A 24,461-nucleotide genomic window follows, 5' to 3' on the forward strand; every position below is an offset into this window, starting at 1 on the left:
ATCCACAAACTAAACAACAGCACGTAAAAGACCCACCAGCAAGGTAACTTCTACTCTCCTTTATTTCAGAAGGTTAGCAGCAGAGGCTTTCCAGATGCCAGAAGCTGTCTGACCAGTTACTGGCAGTAAGTGCTTGGCTTTCGTAGAAGGAAACTTTTCCGGGTGTGTTTGTCTAAGGAAGTTATTCAGGTTGCCTTCTTACTTGCCTAACCAATGTCCTCCTCTCTCTCAGCTCTTCTACATCCTCCTGGCACCACCATTTTCTGCCCCTTCTTCTTCCCTTTGCCCCAGTCCTAAGGTATTTAGAAAATTATGCAGATTCTAAGATGCTGAGACAAATACAGCTGGACAGAATTTTTTTTCTCATGGAAAATTTAGATGAAAATAAAAAAAATTGTTTTTGACAAAAATTTTAATAATAATGATTGATTCTAAATACCTTTTTAGCAAGTGCCAACAGAATAATTTTGACCAAAAAAAAAAATGCTGAAAAATGGAAAACTTGGTTTTCAGTGGAAAATTTTCAGTTTTCAGGTTTTCTGCTTCAGATGAAAACCTGGATATTTTTGAGGAAAGCAAACACTTTCTACAAAGAATCTGTTTTCTTGACAATCTTATCTTCATCAGAAAAAAGTGTTATTGGACATTTTTTCCCTCAGCCCTGGCCACAAACCCTTAACTAATACTGTGCAGGTGGCAATCATCTGCTTCCTGGACACTGGTAAGGTCAAACATGCCTTCAGATTAGAGACTGAATGAGTAACTCTGTAGTTGCGGCAACACCCTTCCCAGGGTCATTAAACAGGGAGGTTGCTGAGTAATTGTCCATGGAGTGGCTCACAGGAGGAAACAGAATCCTGAGCAATAGACTTTGAAGGGAGAGGGAAGGGCATTCTCAGTGGTTGGGTAGTTTCTTACCTTTGCTCAATTCATTCTGCTTGGGCACATTTGTGCCTCTGGCAGTGTTTTGAGGCTATGTCTACACTTCCGGCGGCATACAGAGTACGGACTTTGCACACCTCCTACCACAGGTATACACAGCAGTGTAGATGGTGATGCACTGCTTAGGTGAGTAAAGACATGCCAGAACCATAGGGTATGTACTCCACACAGTCGCTCTCTGCCCAGGCAGTGCCTCCCATGTCTACACTGTAGTGTCCTGCTGCCTCAATGCAGCCCTTCCCCACCACAGGGAAAAACTCCGGCCCTGGGGAAAGGCTCTGGCAGGTGGGAGGCTCCTTGCTGCTGAAGCCTTTCCCCGCTGCCCCAGTCCCGCCAGGATTGCCTTGTGTAGCTACATACTGCAGTGTGGTTGCAGCCTGATTTTCACTGCAGCCTGCAGCCATACACGCTCTGCATGCTGCAATCAGTGTAGACAAGGCCTTCTGTGTGGTGCAAGGCTAGTCAATCCTACTCCCACGCAAGAGGGAAAGTTGCCCCATCTCAGGCACTGTCCTTTACTGATCAGACTTAATGAGCCTTCTGGTTAACAGCGCAGGGGTTGTGGCCTCCTTGGGCCGTGTCCTTGTAAGTTATCACGAGTGAAGCCGCATTCCATCTCTCAGTATTATTTATTTTTGGTGTTTCCCAAACATTGAAAAGGGGGTGGTCCCTGCTTTGGGGAGCTTGCAGTGTAAAGGCAGACAAACAAGCAGACAGAGGTTAGGGGAAAGGAAACAGCAGGAGGCAATTCATATACTATCACCTCTACCCACGGTGAGCAGCACAGCTGAAATAGGTCTTCAGGAGAATCTTAAATATGGAAAGGTAGGAGCCATGCCAATGAACTCAGCGAGGTTGTACCATGCGTCGGGGGTGCCCCATGGAAGAAGGCACATGAGAAACTGGCAGCTGGACAGATAACATTGAAATACTCTATGGAGTGTTTTGCTGGGAGACCTCAAGAGAAAACCCCAGCGTTCTGGGGGGAAGTGGTGTGGATTATTCAGCGGGGGTGCTCTTCCCTCAGAGTGAGAAGTGGCCCAGTGCCCTGACATACTAAGGTGCTGTTGGAGTTGCTGGCTTTCAAATGAATCGTAACATAGAGGCTTTTATTGTCATTTAAGATCTTCATTACACTTTTTGCAAGAGCAGGGGTATTGCCATCCCAGTGCCCCACTCAAATTCTGATTTAAGGGCTGGTAGCTTCAAGTGTAGGAAGTGCTGCCTAGTAGGGAGTTAGGTTGGGAGTCAGGGTTCCTAGGTTCTCTTCCTGAGTCTCTGATCCGGCGTGTGACCTTGGTTAATTCATGTAACCTTTCTCTGCCTCAGTTTCCCTTTCGGCAAAATGACTACATGCATGTTTACCTCTCACAATGTTGGGCTAAATTAATTAACCAGTATCTGAAAAAAAAATGCTTTGCAGCCCTCCAATAAAATGTGTCCGGGCATTGCAAATGTGCATTGTCCTGGGGTACAATCATCTTCCTCGCTTCCTGCCCAAAGCTGATGCGTGGTGTTCCTGGGAGCTGTTTAACTGCTGCGGCATGCCACCTACCTCACAGGTGCTTGCATTTCATGGCCCTGATCGTTTCATCAGTTTTGTGCACACAGCTGTCGCTGAAGAGAGAAACTCCACTCACTTTGTCACGGAAGGAGTATTCCCTGGAGTCTATTCTCCAGTCCCTTTGTCCAGTCCAATTTTAACTGGCTGAAGCAACCACTTCCCTCAAGTGACTATTCGACAGTCGAAGGGGTCATGCTGTCAGGAAATGGTTTCTCATTCCTGAGTGAGGGAATAAGATGCCCCGAGGATGGCAGAAAGTCCTGTTTCTCCTCCCTGCCCTGACACACGCGCACTTACACATTTTGGTGGGATACGACATAGGCCCAGCTCCTCAAAGGCATTTAGGTTCTGACTGCCAGTGAAATCAGTGGAAGTGAGGAGCCTACATACCGGTGAGGGTCTGGGCCATTGTGTGCGGGAAGGGAGATGCATGGCTGGTATGTGAGTCCTTCATGTTTGTTTGTTGCAGATGGAACTGCTGAAGATCCTGCCCTGGCATCGTGCTGTCTTGGCAGTTGTCCTGAATCTGCTGGCTCTCAGCCTCTCTACCACAGCCTTGCTTGGCAGCTACTGGTGTGTTGGAACCCAGAAGGTGCCCAAGCCTTTGTGTGGCAAGGGCAAAGCCACCGAATGCATCGGTGTGCACGTGTCCAGTGACGGAGGTGCTAGCAACTCTTCATCCCAGGATGCAGTGCACTACAGCTGGGAGACCGGGGACGACCGCTTTGCCTTCCGATACTTCCACACTGGCATGTGGCTTTCCTGTGAGGAGAACATGGAAGGGCCAGGTAGCATCTCCATCAAGGCAGCCTCAGCCTCATTCTTATTACAGCAAAATGCCTTTAGTATCAATGATAGGTGCCAGGCTGACAACACTAGGGAAAGGCACCTTCTCCATATCCGCAGAATGGGTATAGCTGGGGCAGTGGCAGTGCCTGCCTCCCACCCATACCCACAAACCACACCACCATACTTCATCCCTCGGTGAGGGGAATGATGTGGGGGGAGTTGAATGGGCCTTGGAGACAAGATGAGACTGTTAACAAAAAGGCACCTTGGCACTATTTGTGGTAGGCGGTGGTTTTGTAATGTCCACATCTGTCCCAGCATGAACTGGAGTAGCCTCCCTCCCCCAGTTCATGTCACGTTCAGTAGGGGACGGAGTCTATGTGGTGAGAGACAAGGTGATGGCTTTATGCAGGGCTGACCACTGTTGTTGTTTTCATTGCAAGTACCATAACAGGAGGTGTTTTTCTTAAAGCCCCAGGCCCTGGAGTCCTGTGAATAAGAGAGAATTTCAACTGTCATTTAAAAAACACCCCCCCACCAAAGTTTCTCTCCCTCAGAGTTGTGGAGAAAAGCTTGCAAACCTGAACCCCAAAGGTGCAAAAGAGGGAGTATGAACAAGAGGCTTATCTTTAGAAGCTCATGGTTTGTGGGGGAGGTGGGGAGGACACAGTCATGCTTTTTGAATGCTTGGCATTGGCAATATGCTTCATGGCATCTTTGTGCCAACCAAATTCTGCCTGTGCTGGGGGGCTGGTGTGGCCCCCAGTGAAATTTAGACTGGTGGTGCTGGTCTAATTTATGGCAACCTTACCCAGGCTGCCTATGGACTGCTCCGCAGCCCAGAGCCCTTTAAACATGCCTCCCATCACCCTGACTTGCTCCTGAAGGCTGCTGTGTTATACCTTGCATTTGCTTTTGTTTTGTTGCATAGTTTTGTTTTTTCCTTTTTGGTGAGTCTTTGTAAGTGTTATGCAAATAAAATTCTTTTCTGCTTCAAAAAAAAAAAATTACTCTCCTGTAGCCATCTGGCCCGACCCTGTCACACTATGTTTACAGTAATATTTATTTTTCCTTACTCAGCCAGCCAGTGCAGTAGCTTGACTCATAGTTGTATCATTATCTGCAAACTTTATTTCTTTACTGCTTGTCATTAAAGTCTTAGGTATTTCACAGAAAAAAAAAAATCACCCTGACTTGCTCACCTCCACCCCTGCCTCAACTCCTGTGCTGCGGCTTTTGTCAGCCCCAAGTCACACCTGCTCTGCAGGAATTCTCCCCAAGCCAATCTTTATGGCCTGGCATATCAGGGTCAGAGCTAGCCCCAAAGGCAGCAAACAGCTAGGTTGAAATTAATAATACAGAAATGAAAGGTGTTTTAGCCCATCCCCATTCCTCTGTGCCAGCCAGCATTCCCCCTTCCTCAAAGGCACTCACAATGGAACTTGTCAGTTAAAGAAGGCATTCTGTGCACTGTTTCTCCTTCTGTGATCTGCTGGGATCAGCGCTTGAAAACAGAGAGGTCACAAATTAAAAGCAGAACAACAATATTTAAAAAAGCTTCAGTCACTCTCAGGTCTTGGTGAGAGGACTGGTTTGTTCTGGGCATTGTCAGGAATGGTTCAGAACAGGGTGCACTTAGGTGGGAATGCTTAAAGCTGTGATTAATTTCCATGGCAATACCAGGGATGAGTTGGGAATGAGACTCCATCATTCGACTGAGTTCAAGGTGTTTTCAGAGCTTTAACAGGCCTCTTGGCAGCACTGGAATAACAGTGAGGCATGAAGGGAAGGAGATCTGATAGATTTGGATTTTACTAATGCATTTGGTACAATTTTTCATGAAATCAGACTCTCAAAATTAATTCAGACTGGCTTGAATATAGCCCCTGTTATGATTGAAGGACCAGAAACAAAGGATTATCATCAGCTGCAAAGTATTGAGTTGGGGGAAGGTGTCTCGTGAGGCCACTGCACAGCTCAGCATTACGGCCAGTGTTGTTAATAACTTCATTAAAGTCTAGATGAGGTAGTGAACAGTGAGTTAATGAAATCTGCAGATGGTACTGTGCTGGAAGGAATCTTGAACACCGAGAGGAAAGATATAATATAAAGGGTTTACAGAGATTAGAATTGTAGGCAGAAAATAACAAGATGAGATTCAGCTGGAGAAAAAAGGCAAGCTAATATATATGGGGAAAATTATCTGCTCAGGGGTGATTCAGTGGGAAAGAGAAATCTGGCAAGCAGTTTTGCTAAGAGGTTTTAGGGGTTATAATGGATGTGCGGATTAGACAAAACTTTGCACTGGGATATGGCAGCCAAAGCAATTTTGGATTGTATATGCCTAAGGGTGGGGAAGTGATAGTGATTCTGTATTGAGGGGAGAGTCAGAGTTTCCTTTGGAGAAGGGGTGTCCTATTCTTAAGAAAAAGTACATCCTTCATCGGGAAGGAGCTGTGAGCTACTTTCTGTGGGACGAGTGGCAAGTGAAAATTCCATGTCCTAAGTGGGAGCTGACTCTTCTAGTGCCGGTTGTATGAGCTCCTTAGCAGGGGCTGGAATCAACCTGCTGAATGCAGCCTAGAGTATAGCTGGCATGAGGGCCCTGGTGGAGTTAAGCCTCCTTCATAGGTGCAGCAGAGACTAGATACAACTCTGGATATTTTTAAAATCTTGGCCAATTAATGAGAACATAATACATTCTACAGACAAGTCAATGCTCATCTTTCTGCCATTGTCAAGAAGCAATGGCTGAGCTTAGTTTGGTGCCTAGCGTATTCTGGCCTGTGTGTGTTGGGTGGATTGGATGGCAGTTGATAACTGGCCTGGAGCAATGTCTCTGACTCACATCAGAAAATTATAATGGAGTTTCTAGTCTCTATATGACAGGTTTCAGAGTAGCAGCCGTGTTAGTCTGTATTCACAAAAAGAAAAGGAGGACTTGTGGCACCTTAGAGACTAACCAATTTGTTTGAGCATGAGCTTTCGTGAGCTACAGCTCACTTCATCGGATGCATCCGATGAAGTGAGCTGTAGCTCACGAAAGCTTATGCTCAAATAAATTGGTTAGTCTCTAAGGTGCCACAAGTCCTCCTAGGCTATATATGGAAAGTGGATGGGGTAGATTAGAGTTCCATGTCTCCAAGTGAAAAAAGGTAGATGGCCTGTCTATGGAGATTAGGATATATATTGTGGTTTTCTTAGCATAGTTGGAGTGGGACAAGAAGCACCTCTGGTTTGTTCATGGAGCGTAAGAAGAAAAGAGTTGGTGTGTTTGGCAAATAACAGGCAGGCAAACGGAGCGTGGGCCATGTGATGAGTTTGAGGGTTTGTAGCCGATACTGGAAAATCATGAAATAGAAGAGTGGGATAGAAGAAAGTTTATGATCTCCGAGCTGAAGCTGGGAGGGGTGAAGTTATAGAGTTAAAGCAGCTTGTGGAATGTCTATGACAGCAAAGGAGCGTTTTCTCTCATCATAGCTTTCTTTTAGTGTTTCGAATTTATAGCTATTTACTTATACTCAGCCGTACTTAATTATTTTTGAATGTACACTAGCTTTCTCATAAGAGCCCCATCTGAACTCGCCAGACCATTGTCCTTCCGTCCCCACCTTTCTGCACTGGACTCCTAAACCAGATCAAAGCAACCATCTCTTTGGTCAGAAAGACAGCAGACTCTAGGAGACCTTAAGATAGGTAGAGCCTGCAAGCTTGAGAAATCAAAGAGGCAACTAAGGTGGAATTTTTTCCCCTCTATCCTCCCCTACCATCTTTTGAGAATCCATAAAATCTGAGCTTGATTGTGTTTGCATTTCAGATGAGAAATGTCGTAGCTTCATTGAGCTTTCACCCCCCGCAGAGAGAGGTAAGAATGAGTCTTTTCTTTTTCTCACTAGCGTTGCCCAATGCACCGTCTAGAGATTGGGGAACTTCTGCAGGTTGAGAGGATGCTGTAGGCACCTAAAGGGTTGGGTAAAATCCTGGCCTATTGAAGTCAAAGTACTGAAGATTTCACCCCAAATGTCTACCCAAAAAGCTAGAAATCTAAACCTTCCTCACATAATTTCTGGTACTTCCTGCTGTCAGCCCAACTGGAAATGTGGCAAAGACAGCCTCTTTTGCTGTGTTTCAGCATGTCTAATCCTGGTCATAACCTAGAATGCACACAGGCAATCGGTGTACATGATAAATAGTAACAGAGCTGTACCATCGACTCGACATATCATCTTGGGCAAGTCACTTCTGTCAAAAATTTGAAACATGGCCACAATTTTGGGTGCTTTAATTTTTGGGTCCCAACCTGAGACACTCGAGTTCTGAATTTCAGTCATTCTGAGCATCCACTACTCCAGCTGAATAGGAGCAGTGGGTGATCAGAACATCTGTAAATTGGACCCTAAGGGTGAAATCCTACTCTCACTGAAGCCAATGGCAAAACTTCCATTGACTTCAAGGCCACTATTTTGGGGTACCCACTTTTGAAAATGTTGGTCCTACTTTCTCTTTAAAATCGTGATAATAATGCATACCCCACCTTTGTAATGCACCTTGAAATCTACGGAAGAGAAACGGAATATGTAAGCAAAGAATTCTTAGTATTAACAAGCTACTTTCCCAGATGCATGCAAGAGACCTGCTTTCATTCTTAGTTTGAGTCAGAAATCTCTACTGTAGGTGACTAAATATAAAACACATAGACAGGGCCTGTGGCCAGATTTCCATGGGCTGCTGTGCAGGGCCGAGTTTGCTGTGGGTTAGGATCTGTGCAAGGGAGAGGAGTTTTGTGTTTTGTTGTAGAGGGATTGAGTTCTGGTGGCAGTCAGGGAGACAGTAAGTTGCTGTTTCGTTTTATCCTGTTACATTAATAAATATATACATCTACCCTGGTCTCCTTGGGAATAACAAACCTGTATTTTTACTGATGGCACTTGTTAGCTAAAAACTGACCTGCAGTCACAATGGGAGCTATTTCTACAGGGTAATTTAAATGTTTGTGCTTTGCCTATCCCCAACCAACTTTGCATGGATACATTATTCAAGCACAAGGTCATCTTCCTAGTCTTTCAGTATTAATTAGTTTTAACAGAGTAGTGTGTGTTATCCATGATCCACTACTAGGCTCAATCCTTCCTCACAATAGGATTCCCTGCCACTATAAAGGAACAGGCAGAAAGCTTGTTGTATTTAAATTACAGTTATTAATTATTCTAACAGGTAGAACTATAGGCTAAGTCAACTCTACAACAGATGCACCAAAACCAGGAGTGGGAATTACTTGTGAACTTACAGAATGGAAAATGATATCCAGAAACAATTATGCAAGAACTTAGTATAACTAGATGCTTCCTGCTCCTTATCAAAACCTGAACTGCAGAATAGGGAGACGAGTCTCTCCCAGCTCACCTTGAACTTCTCCTGCATTGGGTCTATATGGCTTATTTGGAGACAACCCAGTGATCACTTTTCCTTCACTGGAGTAGTAGCAGGGAGGAGCTGGACAACTGGAGTCTTGAGCCCTCCTTAGCTCGAGGCTTACAAGGCAGCTCAGGCTTTCCCCATACAATCACTTTCCACCAGCTCCAGGGAGTTGGCACTCACGTGCTTGGCTCAAAGTCAGACTCCTGATGCATAAGAGCTCAGCTTCTGTGCTCAAAGGCAATCCTGTTCGAGCCTTGTTATTTAGCCAAGGCTGAAAAGAAGCTTCTGGAACTGGAATTCCTGGTCTCCCAGGTGACACTGTGATGTCACCTGTCATCTAAGATTCCAAACTCCATCACAGTCCAAACTAAGGCTTTTGCTAATTGCCCAGGGGATGAAACAGGGCTCCCAAATGTTTGATTTTCAAATGGTCTTGTACAGATCCTAATTAATATCCATAATATTTTATATAATTGGAGTAGCTTAGAACATCCTGTAGGAGAGCAGAATAATGTCTATAGAAGTTAGGAGATACACTGTATGCTACACTATTTAATACAATATCCACATCTGTTATTATATAGTACAATATAAAATTAGAGATGGGGTGCCAAATCTTGCCTGCATTCCATCCCCTTTTCACTTCAGGAAAACAACTGGTCCTCCCCATCTGGAAATGGGTGAAGGGGACTCCTTGGGTGGCACAGGGCTGGCATAAGGGCTCTATGTTGCATTCTCACCCTATAGCTCTTGGCATAGGGTCATGCCAGAGGTGGGTATGTTGGGAGAAGGAGGGAGTATAGCTGACATTCACCGGCCTCTGGCTAATTTGAGCTATTGGTCAGTCCTAAAGCCACCTTCCCGCTCCCTTGCAGTGAAAGGTACAGCTCAATTTCAGGGCTAGAGTGTCTATTAGTAGTAATGGTGGTTAGAGCAGGGGACTGGGAGACAGTCGATCCCAGTACAGAGATGTTACAGGACCCCTGTGTATAAGATCATCTCCTACTTTTCTGAGCTCTACTCCACTGCCCTAGATGTACCTGTGTAGAGGATCCACACAAGACCTATGCATATAATTTAAACCCTAATTTGAAGGCTTAAGTGGTATATACATCCTCTTGAGGCCATCTGCACAGGGGTGAATGTCATCCCTGCAGAATGGCCACATTCTTTTTAGCCAATGTTTGGCTATTCACTCCACATTGCTCAGCGGGATGTGGGGAATGTCTGGAGTCTCCCCTCTCTCCCCAGTTTATGGTGGGGATCCTTTGGGGGGTCAGGGTCAGGAGGGCTGTGGCAGGTCATGAGCCCATTTTGTGCTGACTTCGAGAGGTCTCTTCTTTCCTCTGGTTTGTGGCAGGAATCCTGTGGCTGTCGTTGGGGTCAGAGATGGTCTACATCAGCTTGCTGCTCATTAGTTTCATCCTGCTGCTGATAGAAATGCTGTACTCTGGGAATCCAGTCTGCGGGCTGAAGCTTAATGCCTTCGCTGCTGTCTCCTCTGTGCTGTCTGGTTGGTGGTCCACTGCAGACATGGGGTCATGAAAGCATTCTGGGGTGGCAGCACAAGTGGCTCAGGGCAGGGAGTGAAACTCATCAAGGAAAGGATTCAAGAAGTCCTTCAGGGAAGAAAGTGCAGCCAAGACCTCAGAGTGACAATGGGGGGCAGAAGGGGAAAGGGGCCATGGAGAGAATGTGGTAGTGAGAGAGAGAGAGAGAGAGAGAGAGAGAAGGAAATGGGCAGCGTTGAGGAGAATAATGAGGAATTAGAGGAGAGACAATGACACAGGGTGAGCGAACAGGGCCCAAGGGTGGAGATTACTTAGCTGCTGAACCTGCTGAGCGGAAGGATGGATTTGGTTCTAAGCCTTAGTTCCTAGACAGAAGAACAAATCAGCTGGCCCTGGCCTCCACTGTGACAATTGTGCCTTCCTGTCCTCTTGCTTTAGGCCTGCTGGGGATGGTGGCTCACATGATGTACTCACAAGTCTTCCAAGCAACTGTCAATCTGGGGCCAGAGGACTGGAGACCGCACTCGTGGGACTATGGCTGGGCTTTCTAGTATGTGAACTGTGAGGCTCTCCACATCCTTATGGCTGTAGGCTTCAGTCACACTCCACCTCTCCAGAACCCCTCTACTTAGCCCCTTTGCCCCTGAAGACAGCTCCAATATGGCTTCCCCAGTGCTGCTTCTCTGTCATCCTTAGGTGTTTGCCTCAACCCTTGTCTCACCCGGGTTAATGTAATAGATCTGGGATGGAGGAGAACCAGCTAGGTCACATCTGTCCACTCCCCTGACTCAGTGCAGGATTGCTCCCTGAAACATATATTCCCCAGAGTTTTTTGTCCAGTCCAATTTTAAATGAACCAGGATATGGAGCTTCCACCCCTTACCTTGAGAAACTATCCTACAGTTTAATAGACCTCCCTATTTCAGAAGCTCAGTCATGCCTCTGCTGCTGCTGACAGTGCTGTTGTGGCTACACAGCTATTTATACTCACGCTAGCTCAATGAGAGTTAGTGTGAGTATGTGTACACGAGCAGGGGAAATCACACCCCTCGTTCATAGTGCACATGTAGCCTAAACGCCAACTTCTCCAGCAGCACAGTTCCCCCTGACAGCATACTAGGGCACTGGCTTAGTACTGAGTCAGAGGGGCAAGCATCACCAAATTAAGTTCCCGATGTTCCCTGCTTAGTCCATGTAAATACCAACCAGGTTCAATCCTGCTGAGCTTGTGCAATCTGATGACCACCTAGAGCTGCGGGCTAGAGTAAGTGCCCTGACCTTCACTACCAGCCATTTCTCTAGAATTGGATTCATCCATCCTCTCCATTTCATCATGGTTTGCTCATAAAACTGACACACTCCCGCATTTGAATATAAACAGGGGCAAGCTTAGGGCTCAGCCTCCCATCACATCCCACATGGCCATCTGAACCCATCAATGCGGATGGTTTAGGTGTTATTTTGCATCTTGTCTATAAACTCGTGCCTAGAAACTACAGTGCCTGGCGCTCTGCTGAAATGATTCACCAGAATCCCTCCTTTCCTGTGGTTTCACAATCTGTCTCCATTGCCACCTTCTACGTGGGCCTCCTGTTGCTTGCATCAGTCAGTATAACACTTCTGCTGTAATTATGAGTCTGCAGTCCTGACCATAGCCACCTTAATGCTAAATCCAACATACTTCTCCGTATACAGCATCATAATGGCTCTACAAAGTTCCATCACCACTTATGCACAGTGCAAGATCCTCCTCATAAATGTAGCGAACATGCATTAAGGAAGCTGGTACTGCTGCATCCAAGATACTGAGCACAGTGTCTACTGCTCACTATTGTCCCTATACAGTCATAAGTCACAGGAACATTGTCTCTTCCACAGGATAACAGGAGCCACCTATTTAAGAGGGAAATAGGCATAGTGCTAGAGACCGTGTAGTCCCGATAATGGTGTTTTGAGGGTATGGCTCAAAGAAGTGTTGGGAAACTCTGGGATTGAGGGACACAACCGGAACACAAGACTTGATCAGACTTGATCAGACCACTGATGCATTACATTTGGGATCCTTCTTCTAGCAGTGGCTAATACCTAGTGCTTTGGAGGAACACAGAACTCCAATAAAAGCATCTGGCCAACGGTGCTATCTTGCAGGGCTAGGAGGGAAGCAGGAAGGTTCTTTCCTGACCCAGACAGTGATCAGTTTATAGCTTGAAGCATGAGATTAGATTATCAGAACTACATTATTGGCCATAAAATGATCCAGACCTTATTAAATCTAGTTGCGATGTTTGGCTTTGGAACCTCTAGCTGCATTCTATTCCACTGACTGTCTGGTTACTGTGTAAAGTATTTTTTGCATTGGTTTTAAGTTTACTTGCCGTTAACTTCAAGGGACTTCAAATCAATTCCAGGTCAAAGTATGGGACAGTATAAAAAAAGATGGCCTGATCAGTTTTCACGGTGCCCTTCTCAATCTCTTCTCTGAGAAGTCCCTCACTTCTGCCACTCTAAATAATCTTATTTACATATTTCATCTCTGCAAGCCTGGCTGCCCTGATGTGGAGCTTCTTAGTCTCAGCTCTGTCTCAAAATAATGTGATCAAAACTGAATACAAATGATTAACATTGTTCTGTCCATTATGACGTTTTCCAAAATGCCATTTTAACTGCAGTTGCATGCTGGGCAGTATCCTCAGTGATCTATGATGAGTCCTGAGTATTTATTCCTTGGAGTTTCAAACCTAGATACATATAAAAAGTTTTTTATTTTTAGGGTTTGTTTTCCATGTACGTAATATTGGCTTACTTGAATGTGAAGGGTTATTTTCTTTCTGTAATGATCCTATGAAAAGACCGTATCAAAAGCTATTTGAAAACAAGACAAAACAAAGTATCCAACAGGTGCCATAGAGCGTGGTTAATGTAACTGAGGACCGCAAAATGAACAAGATACTCAGGATCTCCCTGGCTGGCCTGTTACTCTAAGGGGTCTGCCTCGGGATCATGCTTTCCAGGTGCAGATTTTCCAGCATCCTCCTGTCATTTTCTCTCGCTGCATCCACTTTTTTCCTTACGGCATTTTCCCCCACCTCTTTCTCTACTGTATGTTATGGATGTAGCAACATTTTACTCCATTTTTTGGGGGAAGGGAAGGGTAACGGAGGCAGGATAAAGCTCAAGGGCTAGAATGGTTTGGGTCTGGGCTACAGCTCTGGTCTATTTAGTTGATGTCCATCTCCAGTTAGTGGCCTCTGCCTGGTGTTCCAGAAGAAGGCCATTAGCTCCTTGCAATGCATCTGGTTCATTTCTTGACCCCATCATGCTTCTCTGACAATGGAAGACTTTATTAAGGTCCTCATTGCATGTGCTGTTCTCCTTCCCCTCTCATAGCATGGCCTGGGCCTCCTTCACCTGCTGCATGGCCTCTGCTGTTACCACTCTCAACACTTACACCAAGACCGTGCTGGAGTTCAAGCGTAACCATATCAAAGGCTACGATGGGAGCGTCAAGGACCAGTCGCAGCACCACCGGTGCTTCATGCAGCAGCAGCCGCACCACAGGGAGCAGCTGAGCAGCTACTACCAGCAGCCAGACAAGCCCCTCCACTCCGTCTCAGAGGGGGTCGACTTCTACTCCGAGCTGCAGCAGGAACCTGAGCTAGACCAGGTCTTGGGACAGTCCATCGGGGAAGGTCACTGTTAGGGAGTGGGGAGCAGGCTGTTTGGGAAGTGGTAGGGAGATTGAGGTCTGAACCAAATACTAGTATCACTGTTAACAAGTTCCCTAGGGTTCTGGTTCCTTTCTTTAACGCTTCTGGGGGGCTGGGAGGAGGGGAAGGCATGTGGTCACCGCTATCGATGTCTCTGGGCAGCACTGCAGGGACACTCACAGTGACATTGGGGCTTGTGCTACTAGAGCTGGTCTGCTCTCTTGAGGGCAATGGTACCATGTGAGTCGGGAATGGTAAACGCACAGGCCATTTCCACTGGGAACTGTTATGCCACCTGTATCCTGAGGCTCCCGCGCTGCCACAGGGGTGCTATGGGAGCCATTCCAATGCCAACAGTACCACAAAAATGGAAAGGGTACACCCAGGGGGACAGTACCAGCTGTCAGCAATTACAATGGTGAGAGTCTGGAACTTTCCTTTTGATCATGGCATTTTGACCTCCATGTTAATAAACCCCTGAGGCTTTGGGCTATGTATGCCCAGCTCTGTTTGCCACATAACTTGAAATGGGTCCCATTTTTCAAAACACCCAGTGGGCTGGAGAATGTCACGTCTGGCCCTTTTGGATTTTACAGTCAAACTCCTTTTGAGTTAAACTGGCTCCAGACCCTCCCCAAGAACAGCCAGAGAAATCGCTTCAAACCAGGAGTTTCCCACTGGAACAGGGATAGAAAGAGGGTCTCATTCCGCACTTGCCTTCCAGTCACCTCTTCCCTCCTCCACCCACCAATCCCCCTTTTAAAGCACCCATCACCTGTGGTATCCATCACTCCCAGCCAAGTCCTGTCTGCTCCCGTCCCCGCTGAGGCGCCCTTCTACACACTGTGCACCCAACCTCCTTCTCTTTGGGGCTCCCGTCTATGCTCCTTGCTCCATTCTTTCCCTCTTCAGGACCCCTGTCCATTTCGTTCCCACACAATCCCCTCAGAGGTGCAGTGGTGAGGTCCTGCTCGCTCTTCACTCCCCAAATGCCCTTGAGGGAGCCCCGCCCGTAACAAAAAGCAGTCTCCCTTCCAGGCTAAGGAAAACAACGGTCACACACAAAGGGGATGTTGTACATGACATTTATTTGTTTCACTGCAGTTCACAGTTCCCAACAATATACAGACAGAGTCTTTATTCACAGTGGGAATGCACGGGAGAAATTCACAGTATGGGGGAGCTAGCATCACTGGACATTGACTATCACGCCTAGGAGTTTAAGGAAGCACCTCAGGGGAATTACTCCTTCGGGTAGTGACCCACCAGCCTTTCCCAGCAAGATGGGGTGGCGGGGGAGGAGGAAGCACATCCCTGTTCCTAACTTGCCTACTGGTCCTTACATTCAGCCACTACCAGCCAGCCCGATTTACAAACCAACCAACACATATAAACACCACACCCAGCTAGAAGAGAATAGAGGCCAGGCAGGCGCCAGGACCAGAGCCCCTTGTTACAGTTGTGCTAATATTTACAAAGCTATTTACACACAAATACCATTAAACATATACAGACTGTTCAAAGGCTCTGGCATTAATAAGGAGAGGCCCAAGGCCCAGCCTCGGGGTTGCAGCTACCCCTGAAGAGACTGCACAGAAGCATTTCACTGGAAAGAGAGCAAGAGAAATAAGCAGTGGGGAGCTGGGCCAAGAGCCCAGGGTACAGAGCCAACCACACCCATAGCTCGTGCCCTTTCAAAAGGAGGTGCCAAACTGTGCCCTCTCCTCAGCACTAAGAAAAGAAGAACTGGAGGAAAACAAAGGGGACATACTAGCTGGAGGAGAGAAAAATGTACCAAGCAGCAGCCAATTGGCCACTTTAGGGCTACAGTTCCTTGGCTCTGCCAAATGTAAAGGGCCAGCCTGAGAGAGGCGTGCTGGGAAACCAGTTCCTATAAGAGGGCACTCTGCAGCGGGGAAAGTTAGTAGGGGCCAGACATCACCAAGGAGGCATTGTTCCTATGTCACAGGAGGCTTTACGGACACACTCCAGAATTGGAGCACAGGCCGTCGCACACCCCGAGACACAGAGATTACATTTCACAGAATTAAAATATACTGGGGACAGATCTGGCTTTTGCACTGCGAGGAAGTTTGGGGGGAAAGTGATAATATAAAGCCCATCTTAATCCTCTCCTGATTCTGGGGCAGCTGGGAGTAGCACAGGTCCCCACTGTTAAGTCAGAGCAGCCTTCTGGCTATTCTAACTTATGCTACCTGGTGATGGCCATAAAGGACCAAAACTGCAGCTTGGGATCAGTTCAGAAAAGGGTCTCCTGGCTCTACCCCCTGCCTCCAGCCCCTCCTCCTATGCAAGAAGCAAGCGGGTTCAGAAAAGCCTTTACACCATCTGAGGAACCACTTCACACTGCTGAGATATTCCTGGGGCCACATATCCAGGCTAAAGTCTGCCAGAGGCACGACACAAAGTGGTTGCACTCCCCTGTTCCTGAGGATCTGGCCCACTTCAGTTAACAAATTTGCTTTGGGATCCAAATGGTGTGATGTTCTTGTGAATATTGGGCATGTTTCTATGGAGCTCTGGGCCCGCAAACAAAGCAAGGGGAAAGGGCGACCTAGGAATGGGGAGCTGCTCCACCAACTACTTCAACCTGGTTGGGAGGGACAATTGGAGTGGGGACGTGGAACCTTTCTCCTCTGGAGCACACATTCCCAACCTGCCAAGGGCAGAGAGGGCTGGACGGTTCAGGAGACTGGGAACTGGACATGGAAAAGGGGAGTGCCCTGGTGACTGTAAAATAAAGAGGTAGGACAGCTGGTGGAGCCTCCGTGACCAGCCCTGCCACATATAAGTCAGGCAGAGGCTCCACTACAAAAATAAAGAGATTAGAGAAGAATGGCAGGAAATGCTGGATGGATACAAATGGGAGCTTCCTGGAACCAGTTCATAAATTAAACATACAAAAATATACATGTATCTATTCACAGCTCTACCGCTCTGCCTTCTCATTGCCATGTTACCTGGAAGGAAGCATGCAGGCAGGGTGTGGGGGGGAAGGGGTCACACACAGTTACTCCCAGTGGTGGCATCTGGCAATGGCAAACCCGGCCCTGCCATTCCACAGCAAGCGGGGGGCAGGGACAGAGAGAGTGCTGAGTCCCCACTCCCTGGGCACAGCGGACGTCCTGAGGAATCGCCGAGCAGCTCCCCGTGCCCCACCCAGACCACACGTCCACCTGGCTATTGAAACCTGATGGGCCAACATGCTAGAACTGGAGAAAGAGAGAAAAGTCATCAGCCAGGCAGAGAAACGGGCTCATGGCCAGGACTCTACTAGCCCCAAGTCCAGGCAGGGGACCCCTGCCTTCCCCATGTTCCCCACTGCCCTTCGTCCCCTCCCCAGCTACCATCCCGTCCTTGTCCTGCTCCCAAGACTCCTCCAGTCCAACTGTCACGTCCTAACTTCCAAAGCATCTGCAGGCCCTGACAATCCACTCAATTTACGCTCGAAGGGATGGCATCCTGCAAATGCCAGCGCAGAAAGATCCCGACCCTTGCCCATGAGGGGAGGGGCACTGCCCAGTCTGACCCCTGTGACTTAGCAAAGATTCCCTCTGAGTTGTCTCACCTTGTGAGGAAAATTAATAAACTTCAGCCTAGAGAGGAATCTCCTCACTTCCCCACGGCTGATTTTTGAGGTGGTCTCCATCAGCGGCACCGTTCGGCTCTGAGTGAGCATGGCCCACCGCAGGCTCAGCTTACTGACCAACAGCAGGCCCGGCTGGTTTTCGGAGGTAGGGCTCGTTGTCACGGTGATGTAAAACGCATCTTTTTGGAGATCATTAATTCCAACTGATTGATAAGAAAGGGAGAGAAAATACTGGTGAACACTGAGAAAATTACATCCTTCAGGCAAAAGCTTATAGTCTTCACTCAGCCAAGATTCCCACTGACTTCAGTGTGAGTCATGTCTGGGTGAGGGTCTGTTTACACCGCAGTTAGAGATGTGACTGCAGCATATGTAGACATACCCGAGCTAGCTTTGATCTAATTGGCTCCACTAACAACAGCAGTGGTAGCACAGGCTAGCCGCTTGAGTACATACTCAGGGCCCCAAACCGGGCTCTTTAGCTTGTGCTGCCATAGTTGCATTGCTACTGGTGCTGGAGCTAGCTGGATCAGAGCTAGCTCGGGTATGTCTACACGTGCTGCAGTCACACCTCTGACGGCAGTGTAGACAGACCCTGCGTAAGGACTGTGGATCTTTAGTCACATATAAATTTGGATCATTCTGTTCAAAAATCTCGAAGGTGGAAATCTGCAGTGGAAATAAATTGCAATGCAGATCAGAATAGGAAGTTTGCAACTCAACTGGCATTTGAGAGTCTCATGCTGGCAGCTACACGTAATTGCATAAAGTAATACATTCTGAAGAGCCTCTCATTCCCAAATCTTAAGGCACCTTACAAACATTAATCCTCTGTACTCCTGTAAGTAGGCATTTTAGAGAGACACAGTGGGTGAGGTAATATCTTTTATTGTACCAGCTTCTGCTGGTGAGAGAGACAAACTTTCAAGCTTACACGGAGCTCTTCTGCAGGTCAGTCGGCATTTTATTCATTTTACAGACAGGGAAATGGGCACCAAGGCAGGGAGGGTAACAGACTTGTCCAAAGCCCCATAATGAATAGAATAATCTGAACAAAACCCAGGAACTACCATCTCCAATTCCCTGCTTTAACAACAAATTTACACTTACTTTCAAGACAGCCATTTATTTCAACAGTGCTATGAATATTAAAACCATTATGCCCCAGCAGATTTGTTTGTGGCATATCTAGCATTGGGCCCCAGCTCCTGGCACACTAGATTCAATGCCAGTTCATCTAATCCCGTATCTTGCCTCCTGCCACACCAGCCAGGCCATTATTGGTGCAACTGGTCTGGTATGCTCCCTTGGGTGTCCAGCTGATGCTCTTAGGAGGTAGTTTAAACTCCCACATTCCACTTCCCTGATTGTGTAATTTTGCATGGAGGCAAATCCAGGTTTAACCACCCAAGGAAAAACGAATATTTAAACAAAGTATTTAATTTAAATCACCTCTTCAAATGAATGAGGAGGAAGCAGAGCAGGTTCTACCACATAGCGCGAGGGTGACCAGATGTCCCGATTTTATAGAGACAGTCCCAATTTTGGGGGCTTTTTCTTATATAGGCACCTATTACCTCCCACCCCCCTCTCGATTTTTCACACTTGCTGTCTGGTCACCCTGCATAGCGCAGAATAGGTGACTTTCTCGGGCACACTACTGGAGCAGCAAGATGATCAGATCTGATTCCTCTTGAACTGAAGTAAATACTGAAGAACTCCACTGAAATCAATGGATCTACTCCAAAGTAAAACTAATGTGAGACCAGAATCAGGCCCTTAGTGTTTATCATATGTTAAGAGTGATTTGGTGAGTTTTCTACTTGCCAACCTATAGACCTGGTGTTGGGCAAGAGAGGAGGAGTGGGAGTTGAACCTCGGTGGCGGTTTTCACTGATTTTCTGTGGCTGGCCTATACTTGGTGGACACCAAGGGTCCTGCTTAATCTGAAGCACAGCAAAACCTCATACCATGTCACAGCCAACTTTTCCTTCAGAACAGGGAAGGGTTTTTAACATCCATTTGGCTTTCTTCAGTTTCCCTTTCAGACAAGACTAAGCAGCACCCCATGCCCTTGTATACTTACTGGCTGAAGCAGTCACTGTGTCTGTTACATTGGTGAGGTCCAAAAGGATGGTAGGAAAGGTAGGGTGCAGGAGGTAGAGGTGGTGTAGCCCTGGACGCTTGTTTCTTGGGCCAGGCTCCTATTGGAAAGAAAGGCAGAAAAGGGATGGCTACATCTTCCACAACAACCCCTGCTTTGGAAGAAGCCTCCATTTGCTGAGAACCCCCATCTTACACTGACTGGCATGAGCTACAGTAATCATCCTTGACTTGCTGCTATGAAAAGCTCGGTTCTTCTCCAGGATGGACTCTCCTGCTCCAGAGAGAACCATTCACACATGAGGTCTCTCCCACAATGCTTTATCTCAGCCAGTCTCCCCTTTGATTGCACAGCTCTTCCACAGCAGCTGTCCCCAAAGCTCTTTCTCAGTATGAAAAGGAGCCCCTGGAGGATGTCTAGAATAACGTGTGAGCCCAAGCAGCTCCTCTATGGACTCATGCCGAGGGAGGAGATAGGCAAAGAAAGAAACATTCTGAGAACCCATCTCTCCGCCAGCCAGGGAAAGCTGGTGAACTAGCTTAGGGGACTGGGACCACCACTGTGCGGCAAGAGGGCGGCAGGTGAGACTTTTGCAAATGCAACAGAAGCTATAGGAACTGGCACAACCATCCAGTAGGCAGGGACCACTGTAAGCCAGCTACCAGGAGAACAAGTCACTAGAGCAAACAAGAATCCCTTCCTCAGAGAGCAAGTTGTCCACAGGCTCCTGTCCTGACAGACGGCTCTGTAGAAGCCGTAAAGCAGCAGTTATCAATTTTCTTTAGCTAGAACTCCTTTTGTGAGGCACACCTCCTCCCATCCCTATGTCCCTTCACGCCACACCCTGGCACATTTCTCGTTCCTTTCCCTCATTCTCTCTGTTCTTTTTTCCCCTTTCTTGTCTTCCGTCTATTTTTTGCTTTACATTTTTAAAGTTCTTTTTGCTCTTGTTCTTTTCCTCCCTTGCCACCCTCCATCTGGAAAGCTACATTCTCTTGGGTGTTGCCCTCCATTGGTGGCTTCATAGTGCCAGGCTGCGCCTGCTTTTGCAAGCATGCTGAATAGCAGAAAAGGGAGGCTTGGCTTGGCAGGCTGCTGTCTGAGCTCGTTCATGTGAGCTTTTCATGGGGCTGTCTCCATTAAGAACTGTCACAGGTGCAAGTGACGGCTGTGGTTTTGATCCAAGATCATGCAGCTTTTTTTGACTCACCTAGTTCTCCCTTCCTCACTGCTCTCCCCTCTCCTGGACCAGTCTAGCAGCCTGCCCACTGAGCTGTGGAATGCTAGTTGAAATGATTATGGAAGCTAAGCCCTGGGGTTCCTGGAAAACACACGTTTAGCTGAACGTTCGCACAACACCCCCTCCCCCCTCCCACACACACTTCCATATAAAAGAGTTCTGGGCTTAGGAACACTATATTTTTAGGAGGGGGCACACTGTCCCAGTGACACTTGGGCTAGGAAAGGCTTCTGCAGCATCCTACAGAGCTCTCTCACTGCTTTCTCCCCTAGACATACAGCAAGCACTGCAGCCATTAGCTACAACCACGAGGGGTGAGACTCAACTGCTATGGACAATCACTGCAGAATTTAGACAGAGCTGGCTTGAAGGCCTTGTACACTTATTCTCTCCCTTCACTCAGATACCACGGTGATGGTTGACTTTACCGGACCTGAGAGAGGTGGAAGATTTCATTATGTTATTCCTCCTCGTGTAGATGTGGGTGTGCGTAACGCCACCTAAAATGCATTTCCTTCACTTCTGTTCTCCCTCTTGGCCTACATACAATTTATTCTCACCTTGTCTCCCATGACAAAAACTAATACGTGCGGGGTCTTGATTGCGTTCCACATCATTACCAATGACAGAATGGATCTGAACTGCTGAACAGGTACAGGAGAGCTCACATTTATGTGGCGCCTATAAAAATGGCAGCTATTTAAGGAAAAATATTAATAATCTAGTCGTAGATTTAAAAGGTGTGTGTGTGTGTGTGTGTGTGTGTGTGTGTGTGTGTGTGTGTGTGTGTGTGTGTGTGTGTGTGTGTGTGTGTGTGTGTGTGTGTGTGTGTGTGTGTGTGTGTGTGTGTGCGTGCGCGCGCGCGCACATGCTCAGTTCAGAATTTAGAACCAAGAGACCACCCCGTCTCACCACACATCCCATATGGAAGGTTTTAAGTTCGGTAACATTGTAACTGAAGAAGAAATAAGAAAAGGGGGAGAGACTGAATACTCCTCAGGCAGAAAGCTTCCAAGTGGGAACAGGGCTCTTGCTTACCAAGTTTTGTAATGCAGGCTGCATTTCGTCAGCCCAGAAGAGAAAAACAGATTTCCTCTCCAAAGTCATCACTGACAGTGCATCAGATTCTTGCATGTGACACGGGAGATCATAGCTCCAAACAGGGAGGCCTGATTTACCATCCACCACCAGCATCTGAAAACAGGGAGGGGGACACAACGTGAGCACCATCAGCCATCGAAATGGGAAGAGACAGATGATTATGGCAGAGACTTGGGACCTTACAGCTAGCACATACCCTGCCCTCTCTTCTGTCCCACCACAGTCCTCCCCAAGTGTTCGCTTTCCTAGGATTTACCTTTTTCACATTGTTGTTGCTCTGCGCCTGCACCATGAAGTCCAGGGTTTGGTCAGCATTGAAGTAGCCAGGGGCAGGCTGGCTGTGAATATTGAGAAAGTAACAGTGACCGGAAAAGCACAGAATATCGAGCGAGACAGTGCACCTGCTTTTAGGTAATCTTCCCCTGATGGACACTCATCCCACTTCTATTTACACAGGATTTGCCAAACCAGATCAGGCCTTTAATCCACCAGGCATAGTCCTTGACCGGCAGCAACCATTCACGGATACATCAGAGGAGGGAAAAATAACCACAATGCTCCTAAGCAATTCTTCAGTGCCATAAACACAGGAGGAAATTCCTGGCTGAGTCATATGGTAATCAATCAGTTTATCATAATGCAGCCTGACATTTTATTACCCTTTCCTTAGCATGCACAACTACTCATTTGTATTAGCAGTCATAAAATTATCGAGACCTTCTAAAATCCATCAACAGTTTTTGACTGTCTGACCGCCTGCAGCAGTAAGTTTTACAGACTGATTATATGATGTGTGAGGCAGCAGAGGTTATAAATATACCTACCGTTATTTTTATCACATTACTCCTTGTTCCTTTATTGTGGGCCAGTGTGAGAAAGAGTCACTGGCCAGTTTTTACTAAACCCTTCTTAACCTTTAATAGTTCAGCTCAAGTCCCCTCTCACTCTTCTCCTTCTAGGCTATATAATCCTAGATTTGGATCTCTTGCATCATATGTAAACTCCTGAGTTTTCTAACCATCTAGCTTGCGTCTCTGGCTTTTTGACTCTGAGTTCTATCTTTCTTAAAGTGGACAGATCTGGACACAATGCTCCAAATAAGAGCAGACAGTTCTTCAATACAATATCCCCACAGTGTGTTCTGTATTTGCTCATCCCCTTTGTAGTGCACCAAGCATGCCACTTCCTTTTTCACTGCCTCTGAACCCGGTGGCAGATATCTTTAAACTAGCATCAATGTTTCCCAAGTCGTTTACCTTGGAGAATCCTGTATCTTGGCATAAACAAGAAGTGGAGGCTACTTTGTGCCTGTGAATGTTACCTTACATTTTTTTAAGGTGAATTTCCTCTACCATCAAGATTCCTGATTCCCCTGTGGGTTTGAATTCATCTGGAATTTTCCCCAAACTGAAAACATACTTTAGGTGCTGTCCATCAATCGACATCAACTTCCTCTTCAAAATCAGCGGTGTATCAAACCAATTCTGCCACCACACTAATTACTCGGATAGCCTGCTATTAAACCTTCTCTCCTCTGCAAATCACCCATTTACAACATGATTTTCGATTGCTTAATCAATTGCTAGTCCACCAAACTTTGTCCCTTAGCTTCTGGCTACTCATTCTCCTTTCTGGTCTTAAAGGATCTTATCAAAAGCTGTTTGAAAATCCAATAAAATTATATCGACCAGGACACCTTTATCAATGATTGTATTTTGTTACCTTTTTCCAAAAGGGCAAGATTTCCCCTAACAGAAGCTGTGTGGGTTTGACTCTACTGAGTGACACTTATCCAAGTGTACTACTATTCTATCCTTAGGCCTTGTCTATGCTGGGGGGTTGTGCGGATTCCAGCCCCCAATGTAGCTGCACAGGTACAAAAACCCTGGTGTAAATGGGAAAAGCACTATAAACTGTGGAGCTTGTCCCTGACTGAACCTGGGATGTGTAAGCTGCACATTTGGAAACTGCAGCTGAGCCTGTCTCCCCGATGTGTCTGTGCTGGTATGGCTATACTGGCGGCTGTAACTGGAGCCAATCTCCAATGAAGACAAGACTTGAGAATTGCCCTCACTATCCCCATTAGTGAAGTGAGGCTTCCCAGTCTGTTACCCCCAGAATCTTCCTTTGCTCCCTTTCCAAAATTCTTCAGCCTTCAGGAATAGTTGCTGGATTTAGACATTGTATGTTTGACACACCATCCCTCCCGCTGTTTCATGTGTGACACTTCCTGGCAGAGTTTGTACTTCGTGCTATGTTGTTTAAGCAGGGTTTTCATTTATTAAATGATATTCTTTTAGCCCTAATAAACTCATCCCCTTCTCTACTTTACTATGAATGCTTTATCCCCCTTTTTACTCTTTGTATCTACCCACTGAGAAAAAACAGCCAATCTGGGCCGTTAGCACAGTAGTCCTGTACAGGCTGCAGAATGATTCCATGATCTAACCATGTTTCCACCTTTATATTTCACTT

The 24,461-nt window shown here is 46.8% G+C and overlaps 2 protein-coding genes across 2 annotated transcripts in view; one reads left to right on the top strand and one right to left on the bottom strand.

Annotated features, from left to right (window-relative positions):
* Positions 1 to 1,659: 1,659 nt before the first annotated feature.
* GSG1 (germ cell associated 1) lies at positions 1,660 to 14,388 on the top strand. Its single transcript, XM_074941771.1, has 6 exons — positions 1,660 to 1,767; positions 2,976 to 3,294; positions 7,113 to 7,160; positions 10,074 to 10,226; positions 10,663 to 10,774; positions 13,612 to 14,388. The coding sequence occupies exons 2-6, from the start codon at positions 2,976 to 2,978 to the stop codon at positions 13,922 to 13,924; spliced, it is 945 nt and encodes a 314-aa protein (XP_074797872.1). The 5' UTR covers positions 1,660 to 1,767; the 3' UTR covers positions 13,925 to 14,388.
* Positions 14,389 to 15,003: 615 nt separating this feature from the next.
* FAM234B (family with sequence similarity 234 member B) overlaps positions 15,004 to 24,461 on the bottom strand; it is a 28,716-nt gene continuing 19,258 nt past the window's right edge. The window contains exons 9-13 of the mRNA XM_074941773.1: positions 22,243 to 22,324; positions 21,924 to 22,079; positions 19,628 to 19,745; positions 17,521 to 17,744; positions 15,004 to 17,164 (exon numbers count right to left, since the gene is read on the bottom strand). Of these exons, the coding sequence (XP_074797874.1) occupies positions 17,159 to 17,164; positions 17,521 to 17,744; positions 19,628 to 19,745; positions 21,924 to 22,079; positions 22,243 to 22,324 (586 nt within the window). The 3' untranslated portion in view covers positions 15,004 to 17,158. The remainder of the gene's footprint in view (positions 17,165 to 17,520; positions 17,745 to 19,627; positions 19,746 to 21,923; positions 22,080 to 22,242; positions 22,325 to 24,461) is intronic.

This window comes from Natator depressus, chromosome 1 (genome assembly GCF_965152275.1).
Source record: "Natator depressus isolate rNatDep1 chromosome 1, rNatDep2.hap1, whole genome shotgun sequence".
NCBI classification, from domain to species: domain Eukaryota; kingdom Metazoa; phylum Chordata; order Testudines; family Cheloniidae; genus Natator; species Natator depressus.